Source organism: Dendropsophus ebraccatus, chromosome 9, assembly GCF_027789765.1.
Source record: "Dendropsophus ebraccatus isolate aDenEbr1 chromosome 9, aDenEbr1.pat, whole genome shotgun sequence".
Classification (NCBI taxonomy): domain Eukaryota; kingdom Metazoa; phylum Chordata; class Amphibia; order Anura; family Hylidae; genus Dendropsophus; species Dendropsophus ebraccatus.
Window position 1 is genome coordinate 98,567,006 of NC_091462.1, and position 16,523 is coordinate 98,583,528.

General features: G+C 43.0%; 1 protein-coding gene across 1 annotated transcript in view; it reads right to left on the reverse strand.

Moving 5' to 3' along the window:
• Positions 1-8,764, reverse strand: part of CACNG3 (calcium voltage-gated channel auxiliary subunit gamma 3) — a 67,993-nt gene extending 59,229 nt beyond the window's left edge. Inside the window, exon 1 of the mRNA XM_069982072.1 lies at positions 8,554-8,764. Within this exon, the coding sequence (XP_069838173.1) occupies positions 8,554-8,764 (211 nt within the window). The remainder of the gene's footprint in view (positions 1-8,553) is intronic.
• Between the last annotated feature and the right edge of the window lie 7,759 nt (positions 8,765-16,523).

Below are 16,523 nucleotides of genomic sequence, written 5' to 3' on the forward strand. Positions count from 1 at the left end.
GAGAGGGATGAAGGACCTTATGATCACATGACCCATGAATACTTCTATGTCAAGATCAGCCCGGACTACAGGAAGAGGAGGGGGGAAGCCTGGGAGCTGTAAGTGCTGTGTGTGTCAGTGAGTGTACATATGTATCTGTGTATATATGTATATGTCAGTGTATGTATCTCTGGGTACATGTATATATCAGTGTGTGCATGTATCTGTGGCTATATATATATATATATATATATATATATATATATATATATATATACAGTGTGTATATATATATATATATATATATATATATATAAAATGTATTGTCTGTAACACTGGTGTATATGTGTGTGTTTGTGTATGTCAGTAGTGTCTCAAGTGATTGACAGGTTTGCTCCCAAAGATATTCTGCAGCAGCTTCTATTAATGCTTGGCTCTAATAAAAGAACCCACCATTAATATCTGCTGCATTTTCTTTTATTTCTGGTTGAGTATTTCTTATTACACTGGATGATTTCCCTGTATACAGTCTACTCATGGTGTATACATCTGCACTAGTGTAATCACATTACAGCGTATATATGTGTGTATGTCAGTGGCGTATCTGTATATATGTTAATGATGCCAGTGTAGGGAAAAGAGAACGGAGCTGACGATACGGTTTTCTATATCTTGTGTCATTCTAAACCTTTGCAAGTCAAGTCTGGATGGTTGGGGGCTGCACAGAATGGACCATATGTTGTGCTTCCCTGTATAGACAACCACTTGTCTGAATACCTACATGTAATACTACCTGTCCCCACTAGTGGCCACTGTAAGGGAAATGGGCACAGGCACAGCCAGGTTTGCTTGTGTCAGCGTGTGTATGTGTATGTGTGTGTGTCAGTGTGTGTATGTGTATGTGTGTGTGTCAGTGTGTGTATGTGGGTGGGGGTTCTCATTAATGCAGTCATGTGACATTCCCTCTTTAGAACCATTTTATTAGAAATGTTTCTATGAAAATCCACATACCGGAAAGCAATAGATTATAATAGCCCAACGCTGTGGAGTCACCACATCCTGGGGAGATATCTATAATTTTCCACATTTACTTTAATTGAATAAAGTGAAACCTTTTCGGCTTGTACGTTTTACGGCCGTGTTGTTTGCTCCTCGGTGCTGAGTCAGTGAGCGCTCCCCGCGCTGCGTATATAATTCGGATATAAAATATTAACTTATTAGCGGCCCCTACTATATCACCGTACAAGATTAATTCAGCTTGTGGAATATGCAAATAGAATTCTGGTGTTTACATTGATCTGTCTCTATAAATCTCAGCCCCGGATTCTTATTAATCAGCTAATAATTTACATAGATGTCCTCAGGGTCGTAAATAGTGGAAAACCACCGCTCCGCTCATCCGAACTGATAGAGACGATAATACCTCTTTATTAAAGGGAATGTCTGGTTTATAAAACTCACTTTAAGATATGGTAAATAGAGGAGGGGGAGGCATCACATTCTGGATCTTAAACTATCACCTAGTGCAGGGGTAGGAAACCTTGGCCCTCCAGCTGCTGCAAAACTACAACTCCCATCATGCCTGGACAGCTGTCCAAGCATGATGGGAGTTGTAGTTTTTCAACAGCTGGAGAGCCAAGGTTCCTACCCCTGACTTGGAGCGTCTTTATCTATGGAAGACCTGGTAAGTCCTTGCATTATAAGGACAGAGCATTGATTTAAATGGGAACCGTGTAATACTTCATTTCCCCTGTAGGGGTGCTGCAGGGAAATTAAAACAGTTCTCCAGTAAAAAAAAAAATTTTGTAATTTGTGATTTGTAATTTACATCTATTAAAAAAAAATCTGAAATCTTACATTACTTTTTAGCTGCTGTATGTCCTGCAGGAAGTGGTGTATTCTTTCCAGTCTGACACAGTGCTCTCTGCTGCTGCCTCTGTCCATGTCAGGAACTGTCCAGAGCAGTAGCAAATCCCCATAGAAAACCTCTCTTGTCCTCCAGACTGGAAAGAATACACCCATTCCTGCAGGACATACAGCAGCTGATAAGTAATGGAAGACTGGAGATTTTTTAATAGAAGTAAATTACAGATCTCTGGCACTTTCTGGCACCAGTTGATTTGAAAGAAAACATTTTTCGCTGGACAACCCCTTTAACCACTTCCTACTTTCCCTGCACATTAGCCGATCACTGGTGGCTCGGCACGTGATCAGCTGATTATGGAGAGACCCTTCCAATAAAGAGGGTTTGTCCCTTTATCTGTCTTCTTAGTCTGTCTTTATCTGTCTTCTTAGTCCATCCTGAGGGAAGAGTCCTTCACTTTGGAAGGAACCATGTCAGACATCACTCTTGGCCCTGTATGACTGCCGGTGTGGTATAAACAGATCTCATAGCCTCTGACTACACTGGCAGATTGCCCCAGGACAGGGTATTTGAGGTCAATGTATGTACATGTTGTCTAGGAAGGCAATCTGCATGTCAGGATCTGCCAAATGAGGACACAATTACAAGAAAATTGAACATTTTAACAGGGTAATTCCACTTCTTGCAAAATTTCTCAATTTAAATGAACGTAAAAAAAATTAAAGTTTTCAAATCAACTGATGTCAGAAAGTTTTTGTAATCTGTTGTTCTTGTAAATTAATTTGTAGTTTACTTTTATTAAAAAAAAAATCTCAAGTCTTCCTGTACTTATCAGCTGCTATATGTCCTACAGGAAGTGGTGTATTCTTTCCAGTCTGACACAGTGCTCTCTGCTGCCACCTCTGTCCATGTCAGGAACTGTCCAGAGCAGTAGCAAATCTCCATAGAAAACCTCTCCTGCTCTGGACAGTTCCTGATATGGACAGAGGTGGCAGCAGAGAGCACTGTGTCAGACTGGAAAGAATACACCTCTTCCTGCAGGAAATAAAGCAGCTGATAAGTACTGGAAGACTTGAGATTTTTTAATTAAAGTAATTTACTAATTTGTATAACTTTCTGACACCGGTTGTTTTTTTTAAACAATTTTTTTCCCGTCGGCGTAGCAGTTTAGCTCCACCCCTTTGTCAGGCACATAACCTGACAACCTAGCTGTGTCATTGCTATCTGACCTTCCCCAACACACTCTGGTAACAGGGAACCCGCAGAACGATATGTTATTCAGCTTTGGATGGAAATGGAGATGAGACAAAGTGGCGAAATAATTTGCCGTCATCTAAGAATAGTTTTTGGCGAACAAAGATCACTCCCATACGCCAGAAGTTCGGCTTTTGTGCACATCTCGCTTTTCAGCCGAGCTCTGCCATATAATTCATGTGTCACAACCGTCAATTGTGTTTGTCATATTTCAGAGTTAATATGTATTTATCCGCACGGTAGCGGCAGGCGCATTCTCCTTGTTTACCTTTGGGGGGGGGGCTGCTTTGTTCCCGTTTAGTGATATTTGAGACAAAGAAGCAAAAATTGTTAAATTTTGAACAAGTAAAAAGATTTATTATTTCTGTCATTTGCTCCGCTGAGTTACCCCTATCTATTAGTGGCTACAAAGAGCGTCTCTCACTCTGGAGGACCTGACATGTCCTCCATCACACAGACACAGAATAAGCACTGTGTAATACTTTATTCCTCCTGTGGTGGCGCTATACACTATACACTTCTAGGGAGATTTATCAAACACAGTGTAAAGTGAAACCGGCTCAGTTGCCCCTAGCAACCAATCAGATTCCACCTTTTATTCCTCACAGACTCTTTGGAAAATAAAAGGTGGAATCTGATTGGTTGCTAGGGGCAACTGAGACAGTTTCACTTTACACCATGTTTAATAAATCTCCCCCTATATAACTAAAATTGCCCTTCAGGAGTCTGGGTAAGGTTGGTTGGTTAAATGACAATAATTATAGGGGCAACACAGTTTTGCAAGCAAAAGATATAACGATCGACCATCTAAAGTGATTATATCGAGATCTACAGTATATTGGACTGACCCTAAGAGTCTACGGCACATGCGGCATATCAATGAAACACTGTAACAGCCCTTCCCCTGTTTCTAGCAGCACTGTAATTGTAATATGAGAAAAAGAAACTTAGCAATTTTCGGAATATTGCTCGCCAGTGAAACGATCCCTCAGCCGGTACTAGAATACATGGGCTGCAGACTAGTATCATCCCCTAACCAAGAGTGTGAAGGGAGAACTGCAAAATGTGTGAAAAAAACACTATGCCATAACCAGTGAGCGTGAGTGGCTATAAAGGACATCACCCACTCCCCAGGACCCAGCACATTTGTATGTTACATGGAGAGAATATTGATTTCAATGGTAATGTGTAATGCCTCAATTCACCTGTGGGGGCACTGCAGAATAATTGAACACTTGCTACCAGGAAGTTTCAACAGAAATTAGTTGAAGTACTACAAAGAAGAGGAGATTCCCCTCATTTGGCCTCCTGATTTATCCTGATATGTGCCTGGGAATAGACAGAAATCATGGCAGTCTTGATAAATGTCCTCCAGAGAGTCCCCCACTCTTGAAGACCCTGCATGCTCATGCATGGCACCAAATTTAACCAAATGGCACAGACACCATCATACATTTGGAGCAAAAGAGTAGCTGTGCCATTTCACCCATTAAAATGGTGCATCGCCACATTTGCACCATTTCAAGGCATCATTGGTGCTATTTGTATGTGTGGGCCAGACTGGTGTGGATTTGCGCCATTTTGTGTCTTTTTTGAACCTTAAAAAAAAAAAAAAAAATCAAAGCAATTTTTTGCACAATGAGGCGGAAAAACTTTTTTTTTTTTTTTTACATCAAAGGACATAGGTATGATGATGATAATAAATCCCCACCCCACACCCCATCGTGTAATGCTTGATTTCACCTTTGGAGGCAGCGCAGAATAAATGCAGAACTGCAGAAAACTTCCTGGCAGGATATATTGCAGAAAAATTCAAGAAGAAAAAAGTAAAAATTCTATAAGAAATAAGTAGAAATTCTGGATTTGGGATGTCCATGAATTAGCAGGACCAGGGTGGCCACAAAAAGAATCCCTACACTGGAAATAAGATAGCATTTGTGTGCATTGTATGGCAGGAAAAGTTATTTCAATAGAAACTGTGTAATGCTTCATTCCACCTGCGGAGGCGCTGCAGAATAATTTAGCATGGGTTGCCAAGAAATTCTAGAAAAATGAGTAAATGTTCTACAAAGAAGGGTTGTTCCTTCATTCTAGATATCCTAGAACCAGCTGGAGTAGAGTGAGTCTACAATGAGCATCTCCTACTCAGGAGGAGCCAGAACACTGCATGGCAATCACATTGATTTAAATGGGAAATGTGTAATGCTTCATTTCACCTATGGGGGCACCAGGGAATAACTGAACATTTGCTTCTGGGAAATTCTAGAAGAATTAGGCTCTGTAAAGGAATAGGAATTAAGCCAGTGAAGATGTTCCTGATTTTATTAGGAATTATGTAATGCTTCATTTCACCTGTGGGGGTGCTGCAGAATAATTGAACACTTGCTGTCAGGATCCACCCCAGAGATTACAACTAATCGCTAGGGGTCCCTGCAAATAGAAAGGGTTCATCATAACCAATTAATTGGGAAGGTATACTACATTAGGAGCCTTCTACAATGGGATGGATGGATGGATGGATTTTCCCTGTGCTGCAGAATATTTAGCAGGTTATTCTATAATGGTTTGGGGTTGGCAGTAGTGCCAGTGTAACACTTCCAACATGGGCAGGTGGGCTTCATTGACTATGACTGTGTGCAGAAAGTCAGAGTAAACTCTATAGTAGTTGCCAGTTATAAATATAAGCCCCCATAGGGCTGTACCCAGCTGGCAGCCTATCAGCCTGGCAATGCATGCCTGACACAGTATCATGCGCTGAATCATGTGCCTGTCCATCTTTTGTACTTTATACGGCCACAGAGGAGCTCCATAGCCATGCAGGGACAAGAGGCCGCAGGCTAAGTGCTCTAATCTGAGGAATAAGAACCCAGAGTGACCTGTAATACGTCTGCCCTCTACTGTAGAGGCTACTATTCTTATGGAACAATTGTTTAACACCATTTACATCTATATTCTTGAATACACCTATGGCAGCGTGATTAACCTCTTATTGTTTGGCCTTGCTCTGAGTGCCCTTCCTTTAGCTTAGTGGAATCCTCTGAAACTGACCCTTATCTGTCTGTGTTTTAGATATGGACATAAGACTTTGATCCCAATTGGCCGCATTGACCGGGGATGGATGGCAACTTATTGGGGTTTTTGAGCTTCAAAAATTATGGGCCCCTTACCACCTTACCACCCACTATAGCCATAGGACAATGGTTGGGGTTATGGGCCCCTTACTATTATAGCTATGGTACAATGGTTGGGTTTTTGAGTTCCTTGCTATTATACCCATAGTACAATGGTTGGGGGAATGGGTCCCTTACTATTATAGCCATAGAACAGTAGTTGGGCTTATGGGCTCCCTACTATTATAGCTATGGTACAATGGTTGGGTTTTTCGAGTTCCTTACTATTATAGCCATAGTACAATGGTTGGTGGTATGGGTCCATTACTATTATAGCCTTGGTACATAGGTTGGGTTTTTGAGTTCCTTTCTATTATAGCTATGGTACTATCGTTGGGGGTATGCGCCCCTTACTGTTATACCCATAGTACATAGGTTGGGGTTATTGGTCTCTTACCATTATAGCCATGGTACAATGGCTGGTGTTATGGGCCACTTACTTTTCTAGTCGTAATACATAGGTTGGGGGTATGAGTTCCTTATTACTATAGCTATGGTACAATGGTTGGTGTTATGGGCCCCCTACTATTATAGCTATGGTACAATGGTTAGATTTATGGGCCCCTTGTTACTATAGCAATAGTACATAGGTTGAGGATATGGACCCTTTATCAACAATGTAGACACAATACAATGGTTGGGGCTGTGCACCCCTCAACAGCCACCATAACCATGTACAATGGTTGGCTTCCCCCCCCCTTACAACCACTACAGCCATAATACACCAATCTAGGTAAATAAATACCCATGTGTTGTAGTCCTCTCGGGTCATGGAACTTTGATTTGCACCCACCAGGGACTGATGTCAGGGGGGCTAAGCAATAATGTAACATAATATTATATCAACATTACCAAAACTTTAGCTTTTTTCAAACCGTCTAATAGTTTATGGCTAAGTTTTAGGTGGACCAAGTGCCCACCACCAGTGAGAGCCACCAATGGATACCCCTACCACTGTGGACTCACTATAGAGCAGGGCTGGCGGTGTGTATTGATAGGCACTGCCAGCAAGTCCGCTCCCTGCAGGGAAGGATGGCCAGCAGTCCTCATAGCCAGACCATTCCCTATGAGGTTTTATTACTTTATAATATTTTTATATTGCTGGGGTTAGGAACAACCACCTGGAGTGACAATATCTCCCTGTCATAGGATCCCTCTAAATTGACACTTTTTGATATTAGGGGTGACCTTCAAGTGCAGCATTGCCTCCTTAGGACTGAAGTCCGGGTATAAAACCTATATTGTAGAGGTCATGTTATATTTGTGCGGCTCCATTTTCTGTTATTTAGTCTATAGAAGGTGAACGGATCTGGAAGTCGAAACATGAGAGATTGGAGAAAGCTTGATTAATCTGCGCAATGAAAAGAAGATTAAATTCAGGGGGAATCTGTGACTTAGGCAACGCAAGGAGTTTTATTGTCTTCTTAACCCTTCCCGGCTCAAGTCAAACTATAGCTCCTGGGCTACGTACCACCCATGGGGGGGACTTATAAGGTGCCGCCAGCCCTTTAATAATTTTCTTATTTTGAATTAATAAAAAAAAAATGTACAAAAATTATCTATTATTAAGCAACAACCACGGCACAGATCATATAACTTTCCCTGATAGGAATAGTAGTTCATACATCCTATAGCTTTACGGAGGGATCCATATAGGGATTGTATATACTCCAAACTACAAAAACTAACCCAGATATTTTATATTTGTATTTCTGTATATGATAGGGATAGTGAGCGCCTGCGGTAAAGTGCAGCCGGCGACATTCTCCGCTGGGTAGCTGGACACTGGCTGCGAAGTGGTTAACCCTTTCAGCTGAACAGAACTCCATAGCAATGCTCTGTTAGGTATCTCCCACACAGAAGCTAATATTAGAAGATATCCAACACTGAAGAAGAAGAAAAAAAAATCAACATAGAAACAGAAATCAGTTATTGTCAAAGTGAGATCCGAGCCTGGGAGTCGGGAACGGGGAATGGAAGAGGGTTAGGGGGGCAGAGTCCTGGGGGAAGTGAAAGGGTAGGAGTGTCAAGGATTAGGGTTCTCACTTGCAATGCTGAGACTTGTAGTCCCTTGAGTCAACAGAGTGATAAGGCAAGCCTATGACAACCCAACGTCATGCCCCCTGCTTAAGGTTAGTCAACCATGCTTTCCCATAAAACGTAATGGCAAACAAAGGGTTAAATAGCAAACTTCATGATATATTTATCTACACAACATTATAATGCAATCGCCCTATGGTTCAAAGGTCAGAGGTGTCTACTATGATGGTAATAATAGCGATATACCTTCAAGGCAGCAGGTCCTCCACAGTCCCGAGTGAGTCATCACCTCTTCGTTCTTCTTGCTGGTTTCATTGTCATTGGTAGATTTTGCCTTACAGACCCCTCTAGAATACAGCCAATAATCCGTGCCCACCGCTATGGTCATCAGACTGAAAGCTGCGAAGGCCCCCACAGTGGTTATTAGCATCTGAACACCTCTGTCACACATCCTCATTCTTGGTCATGGTAGTTGGGCTCCTGGCTTGAGAGGAACCTGGATGACGCGAGGTCAAAGGTGGCAATTCACAATAATCCAGAATGGAGAACTTTGGAGAAGAGGACTAGTTCAGTGACCTTGAGAAGAAGTCAGTGTTTGCTCTTTGCACTTGTCCTATGACCCTCGGACTAAGTTCTAATGGACTTTGCGATGATCTCCTTGGGTTCGGAGTGGCAGAGCTGCAAGTTTCCTAGTGTTCAGTCTCATGAGTAGATGCCACAGTGATCCCAGCTGCAAAGCTTGTTCCTTCCTCAGTGTGATAGGTGCAGGGACTGGGCTGCTGAAGGGACAGTTCATGGCCAGGCTCAGTGGTGCTGAAGGGACAGCTCATGGTTGGGTTCATAGAGGTGCTGAAGGGACAGCTCCTAGCCGGGCTCCTGAGATGATGCTGAAGGGACAGCTCCTAGCTGGGCAATGTGCTCCTCTCTGCCCCTTCCCCAATCGTCATTCAGTCACTGCACAAATCTTCCAGCTGCCTTGTCCTTGTGCAAACCCAAATGACGCAAGAAATGGTGCATGATGTCAATCCCTAACACCATTGCTCCATAGTAAGTTCCCGAGCTGCTGCTAAACAGGTTGTTCTTGCTGCAATCTCCTGGCACCCTCAGGTTTATGGGGGGAAACTATAGCATCACCTACTACAGCTTGTTGCAATTTCTTTACTGGGATTGAGTGCAAATATATTTCCAAAGTCTGCATTCCATGGTCTTAGGGGGGGATCTGGGGGGCTTTTTTCTGGTGGGGGGTTCTACGCAGACATGACACCTGGTCCTAGATCTGCTCACCTAGGATGCATGCTCCTCTACAAGTTCTTCTCCTTCCAGCTTATGTTTTAGGTTTCAGGAAAAGTGTACATTCAGAAGATGACAGGGTCTTCCAAGTCACACCTACCTCTCCGTCTCTTTAGGGGGTCTTCCCTTGCTTCTTCCACTTGCTCATAGACTCTTGAGGTGCTGTGCTGTTGCTCACTCAACATTTCCCATCTTCTTCTTCCTTTCCTCTGCTCCAATCTTTGCGTGCACTCATTGCTTCCCTCTGTGTCCTTCCATCCAGCCTCTCTCTATCCCTCAGCCTCACATCGCCTGACCCTCTCTCTCTCTCTCTCTGTCTCTCTGATACTTAATATTACACAGCTATTCTCCCGATCTGGTATCCTCGCCCCTACACTCAGACTTTCATTATGCAAAAACTGAAGTCTACTGATGCAGAGAGAATGAGACCCTGGAGAAGGCAGGTTTTTAAAGGGACAGTGTCCCTGTTCTGATTGGGGAGCTGCTGATCTGAGGAGCAGCACACACCCGTCCAGTGTATAATTGCCCACATCTCATTCCAGAGCTGCGCTCGTCTCCTACTCTGCTGCGAGGGCTGCAAATGTCATTGGTAAAGCATGGCCATGCATCCTGTCAGCACATCTTCAGCTGGCTGCTCTATGTCACTAAATAAAAGTGATGGCCAAATAGCAGCCATTACCCCGCAAAGTGCAGAAACCAAAGCGTTAGATCATAGCAATGAATGATCTATGATTGTCTATACACTGAATGGGTAAGCATTCAAATTTAATTGAACTAAAATCACCCTAAAAGGGTTAGGAAAACAAATGCTGTTAGAGAATTATGAATATGGAGAGAGGACTCTGATCTATAAGCTAGAGTATTCCTATATTACATGGTAGGCTCATTGATTTCACTGCGCAATGCTTGATTTCTCCTGTGGTGGCGCTGCAGGGAAATTACACACTTGCTCTCAGGTTGTTATCATTGATTGCTGGAAGTCTCAGCAAACCCACTGTTATATGGGGAGATAACCTAGTATGAATGTGTTGGGACCATATACTGTGTATGGTGGCCTCCTGATTCTTCCCCAACAGATGACAATGGAGAATGAAAGATTTGGGTAGTTGGATTTCAAGATGCCCAAAGTTTTTGCACTTTGGGGTAATAAGCCCCTCCAAAAACATATGCATTCCGGGCCCTACCGTATATATATATATATATATATATATATATATATATATATGTATGTGTGATCATAACAGATAGCTGTGTATTCATCTGACAGATATCTACTATGCAGGATTACCTTAAAGCGGATATCCAGCATTGAAAAAACATGGCCACTTTCTTCCAGAGACAGCACCGCTCTTGTCTACAGTTTGGGTGCAGGTTTTGCAACTCAGTTCCATTGAAGTGAATGGCGCTTAAGGGTGCGTTCACACCTACAGGATCTGCAGCAGATCTGCAGCAGATTTAATGCTGTGTTCAGTTATTTAAATGAAATCTTCTGCAGAAAATCTGCTGCAGATCCTGTAGGTGTGAACGCACCATAAGGGTGCGTTCACACCTACAGGATCTGCAGCTGGTTTTCTGCTGCAGATCCGCAGCAGATTTCATTTAAATAACTGAACACAACATTAAATCTGCACCATCAAACCTGCTGCAGATCTTGTAAGTGTGAACGCACCCTAAGGGTATATTCACACGGACGGGCTCGCAGCGAGATTCTCGCTGCGAGCCCGGCAGGTCCTGGAAGTTCCCATACACTACATACTTGCTGCGGTCTAAACGACCGCAGCGAGTATGTAATTATACCGCCCTTAACCCCTTCTGCTCCCCCGCTGTGTATATACTTTACCTGTCCTCGCTGCACGGGTCCGGAGTCCTGCTCTCCCGCCCGGCCAATCAGTGGCTGCGGCTGGGCAACACACTGATTGGCCGGACAGGAGAGCAGGACGCCGGACCCGTGCAGCGAGGACAGGTAAAGTATATACACAGCGGGGGAACAGAAGGGGTTAAGGGCGGTATAATTACATACTCGCTGCGGTCGTTTAGACCGCAGCAAGTATGTAGTGTATGGGAACTTCCAGGACCTGCCGGGCTCGCAGCGAGAATCTCGCTGCGAGCCCGCCCGTGTGAATATACCCTAAAGGGGTTTTCCAGTGCTACAAAAACATGGCCACTTTTGCACCAGTCTTGTCTCTTGTTTGAAACTCAATTCCGTTGAAGTAAATGGAGCTTAATTGCAAACCACACCTGAACTGGAGACAAGAGAGGGGGGAAAGTGGCCATGTTTTTGTAGCCCTGAATAACCCCTTTAATTGTAAGCCACACCTGAACTAGAAACAAGAGTGGTGCTGTCTGTGAAAGAAAGTGGCCATGTTTTTCTAACGCTGCATCACCACTTTAAAAAGGTTAAAGGACTCTTATCCACATCCTTATCCAGCATTAGAAAAACATGGCCGCTTTTTTTCAGAGACATCACCACTCTTGTCTCCAGTTTGGGTTTTGGTTTTGAAACTCAATTCCATTGAAGTGAATGGAGCTTAAATGCAAACCCCAACTATCTCTGGAAGTGGCCATGTTTTTCCAACATTGGATAATTTTAACAGTCTCTAATGAGTCATATATAGCCATAAATTTTAAAGGGGACAATCCTTTTTGTTAGAAGGTCTCACAATATCAATATCTTATATTTGAGCTCCTCAGACATGATCTGTAATCTATAAGTGAACCTGGAGCTCAGTTTCCCTGCAGCGCCCCTACAGGTGAAAGGAGGCATTACATGGTTCTGATTGAAATCAATGGCCTATATATCTCATGGACCTGCTTGGTGAGAAACACTCTTTATAGTCTCTCTTCAGTTGTGCCAGTCATCATGGTGTTGTTAGTAGCCACTGGAGAAAATAAGACTTCAGCTCTGCTACATCTGTATGTTTCTGCTATTCCTACTCCATGTATGGTTCTCTTTACCCCACATATTATTACATGTGCCCTTGTTTTGTGTCATAATCGGCCGTCTTCCTAATCTTTCCCCATACCGTATAACTCTTTATCTCCAGGGTCATTATCTGACGCTCGCTCTCATCTCCTCCAGCGTCTTAACTCCTTATCTCCGCTGATTTCATTAAAATACACTAAACCCATTCATGAATTTTTCATGTTTTAATTGTAAAAAAGTCCAGATATAATCTTATAAAATATCTCCGTACCATCAGACCCTATCCGGCTTCTCAGGCGCGTTACTAAGTGTCTGATGGAGCTCACAGTTTAATACGGAGCAATTATTTAGCAGATTTCATCTATTGTCTTCCTGTCACTCTTATTCCTATGAGATCATGGAGTCGTGTACTGCGCCCTGCACTGTTATTATACGGGTATTTCTAGATCGGGGTGATTTAAAGGGGCAGCGCGGTCTGTTGTACCACCATATCCGATGCAGTCGAGTGTTATCTATTGTTCAGTCCAACAAGCCAAGCGGACCCGGCACTACTAGATCCCTAAATGGATCGCTACTCAGGTAAGACACGTAGCTGCACTCATCTAGGTGGTGCTCTGTTATATAGTAGTAAAGTCCAATATATATCCAAAAATAGATAAAGAAGCAGGCACTCACCCGTCGACGTGTGATCTTCTTCTTTATTTGCAAAAACTTAACAGTAAAATACTGCAGGGAGAGGGAGCATGGCAAATAGATCTCAGCTGAAACCTGTTTGCCATGCTCCCTCTCCCTGCAGTGTTTTACTGTTAAGTTTTTGCAAATAAAGAAGATCACACATCGACGGGTGAGTGCCTGTTTCTTCATCTATTTTTGGATGTTATCTATTCTCTGTTTGCAGGAATTGCTACCTGTAGTGTTCTTAAATCCTTTTTCTATGGCCGCTGTTTAAGACAATCTTTGACCAGTCCTGACCTATCAGTTTTAGCAAATACACTAAATGCCCTTGAACTCTACTCCACCTATATGTATAGCTGTGTGATGTGTTGTCCCTCTGTTATTCTTGCTGTTACCAATTGGGGGGCAGGTCCCTACACCGTGAGGTGTGTGATTGGATTACACTGAAGATGACCATACACATTAGATAAGTTTATCTATCTATTAAAACTCTAAATTAAAAAAAAAACCAGAGTGTGCAAAAATATACGTTATTTATTTTAAAATAAATTTACACATAAAACAAACAAAAAAAAGTCTAATAGGTGTTTACACGACCACAGTTACCTGAAGAATTAATGAAACAGATTAGTCAGTGTGAAATGTGAACGGTATAAGAAAGGAAGATCAAAAATAGTTTTTTCTATATTTGTTCGGGGAAAAAAAATTGTGTACATTACACAGCAGTGATGAGACATTATATTTACTCCAAAAAAGCATAATTAAAAAAAAAAAAAAATTCCAACAAAAGCATTAAAGGGAATCTGAGAGGTCTAGATCATGCTCAAGTGTCAAGGAGGTGGTGTCAAGCTGAAGCATGCATGCCTCCTCCCTCCCCTGCATTATTGATGTACAGGGTTCAGTGCTGTAAGCCAAGCAGGTAGGGGTGGGAGAAAGAGTACCGTGACTAGAGAAAAGCACAATTTAAGCATTGGCTGTATCTGTTTTCCTGGACTCCCTAGGACTGCATCCAACTTCTTCAGCAATCGGTATTTAAATGCTGAACGATCGCACGTGTGAATGCTCGAGTTGCGCTCATCTCTGTAGGTGGCAGGTGACCATCTCCTTGACAGTGAAGCTGTGAACACGATATAGAGCTGACAGATTCCCTTTCAGTATAAGGCCTCCCTGCTTGTCTTCCAGCACTCAGCCCAATCCTGCAGGGTGGGGGAGGGAGGAGGCATGCATGCTTGGCAATCCTTTTTTATTTTCAGCAACCAATCAGCTTTAGCTCTTAATCTCCCAGTGCTGGCTATAGATGATTGGTCGGTACAGGCAGCTGCTTCCCAGTCTCACCTGCAGGATGCCCCTCCATCCCCTTTCATTAATTACCTTTTCCATATTGTTTAACTATTTGCATGAATTAAACATGAGTCGCTCTTAAAAGCTTCTCCTTCAATTAGGCAGGAAACCGAGCGTCATAATGAAAAACAAACAACCTCGTATGTAGCATTTAACCTGATGAATATTAAATGTGCAATCACTTGTAAAGGCTGCCGCGCTAATCTATGTCCAGACACATCCTGCAAACTTAAAGTGACGGTGCGCGCGGTGCAGTGCCATCTGGAAGAGGAGGATGAGGAGGATTTCTAGTCTTTATACTATTATAAGGAGTGTTCTTTTCTAGATATGGGACCACGTGCACCCTATATTCAGCCATATGTGATCTGAAGCCCTAATGTACAATATGTAATGGGGTCTCCGCTTACCTTGTGCCATATATAACACTATGCCATTGGGTTCCTGTAGGCACCAAGGTTGCACCTGCTATACCAATACCCTTGTATGGCAATCCCAAATTTTTTGTCTGTGCCCCCAATTTGGAGATGCAGACAGGACCAGATTATTAAGAGATTAAAGCCATACTATCACCCATCTTTCCCAGTCTTCCCTAAGCCATGTATTCTAGTTACACCCTAAACAATTGGCGCTTATGTGGGTGCCACCCGTAGGTGGGATGGTGACCCTCACATTGAGGCATAGCCGGTTATGGGGGGCTATATCGAAGACATCTGTGTTATGTAATATAGAATCTATCCTCTATGTAGGTGGGGGCTTTAACCCTTTGTTTCCCTCCAGACTGAGACTTGTAGTTCTACAACATCTGGACAGTCGCAGATTAAAGCTCAGTCCTTATAGTTATAATCTGCTCTAATCCAATCTACAATTTCTTTACTGATAGGGATTATAAAACTGCGGAGCATTATATGAATATATTAGAGGCTGATGTCCCCACGTAGCTCACTCATGAAGATGCCACCCAGCTTTCCCAGACTCCTGAGCAGCACAGCAATATAATACAGGAGCAGGGAATGAATTATTATAGAATTAGGATGACGGGCCACTCCGGAGCCTGGGAAAGCTGAGTGCCGATGTAGCTCCATGCCTCTTGATCCTCTTTATTGGAGCAGTTGATATAAACTCTTCTTTTCCTGGCGGATCGGATGCGGCGCTGTAAAGCGTGTACAGATCACAGGAGATTTTATGGCATTTGTCACTCAGTGCATTGTGGGCAAAGAGCAGGAAATTGCTGTAATCTCTCCATGAAATGTGACTGCTCTGAAGGTGGCTGAAAATTCTCTTCTCGGCGGCGGATTTACATGTGCAATATGCAGCCATTGCAGCGGGAAATATGGCTGTAATGGAAATCTAAGGGCCATTTTGTTGAGTGCAGGACTCATTGGGTGATCAATGGTGTAGTCGCATAGTATAGGCTAGTATTCTGGCATCTCCTTAAAGGGGTATTCTGACAAATAAATATTAGATTTTTTAAATGGAATATAACTTTATTAAAGAAAAGGTAAATTATTTTTAACATTATAACATTTATGCGGCAGCAGTAAGGGGCAACATGGCCCTCTGCTGCCACCAATGGCTGTGTCAGGATCTGCAGAGCTGCACAAGCCCTGGTCCCAACACAGGTATATTTCACTAGCACTGCTGCATACAGATTACTGAGCCTCCTCTGGTGTCTATATATTACATGGTATCATTAGAATAGATATTACACTTGGGGAAGCTGTCTGTGTCAGTAGTGCTGCAGGAGTGGCACCCTGTTGATTGACAGTTATCCCCATTTACTCTACACACTACAGAATCCCCACGAATAACCTCTAGCGGATTCCGTGCGCTCGCCCCCCTGCGCTCCCACTTGAACATCAGGCCGTCCCATAGGCTCTATTCTAATCAGACAGATTCCACCGTCAGCCCAAAAAAAGAATTGACATATCAATTCTTTAGGTGAACGGCAGAATCTGCCTGGGCACAGAACGAAACCTATTGGATGGCC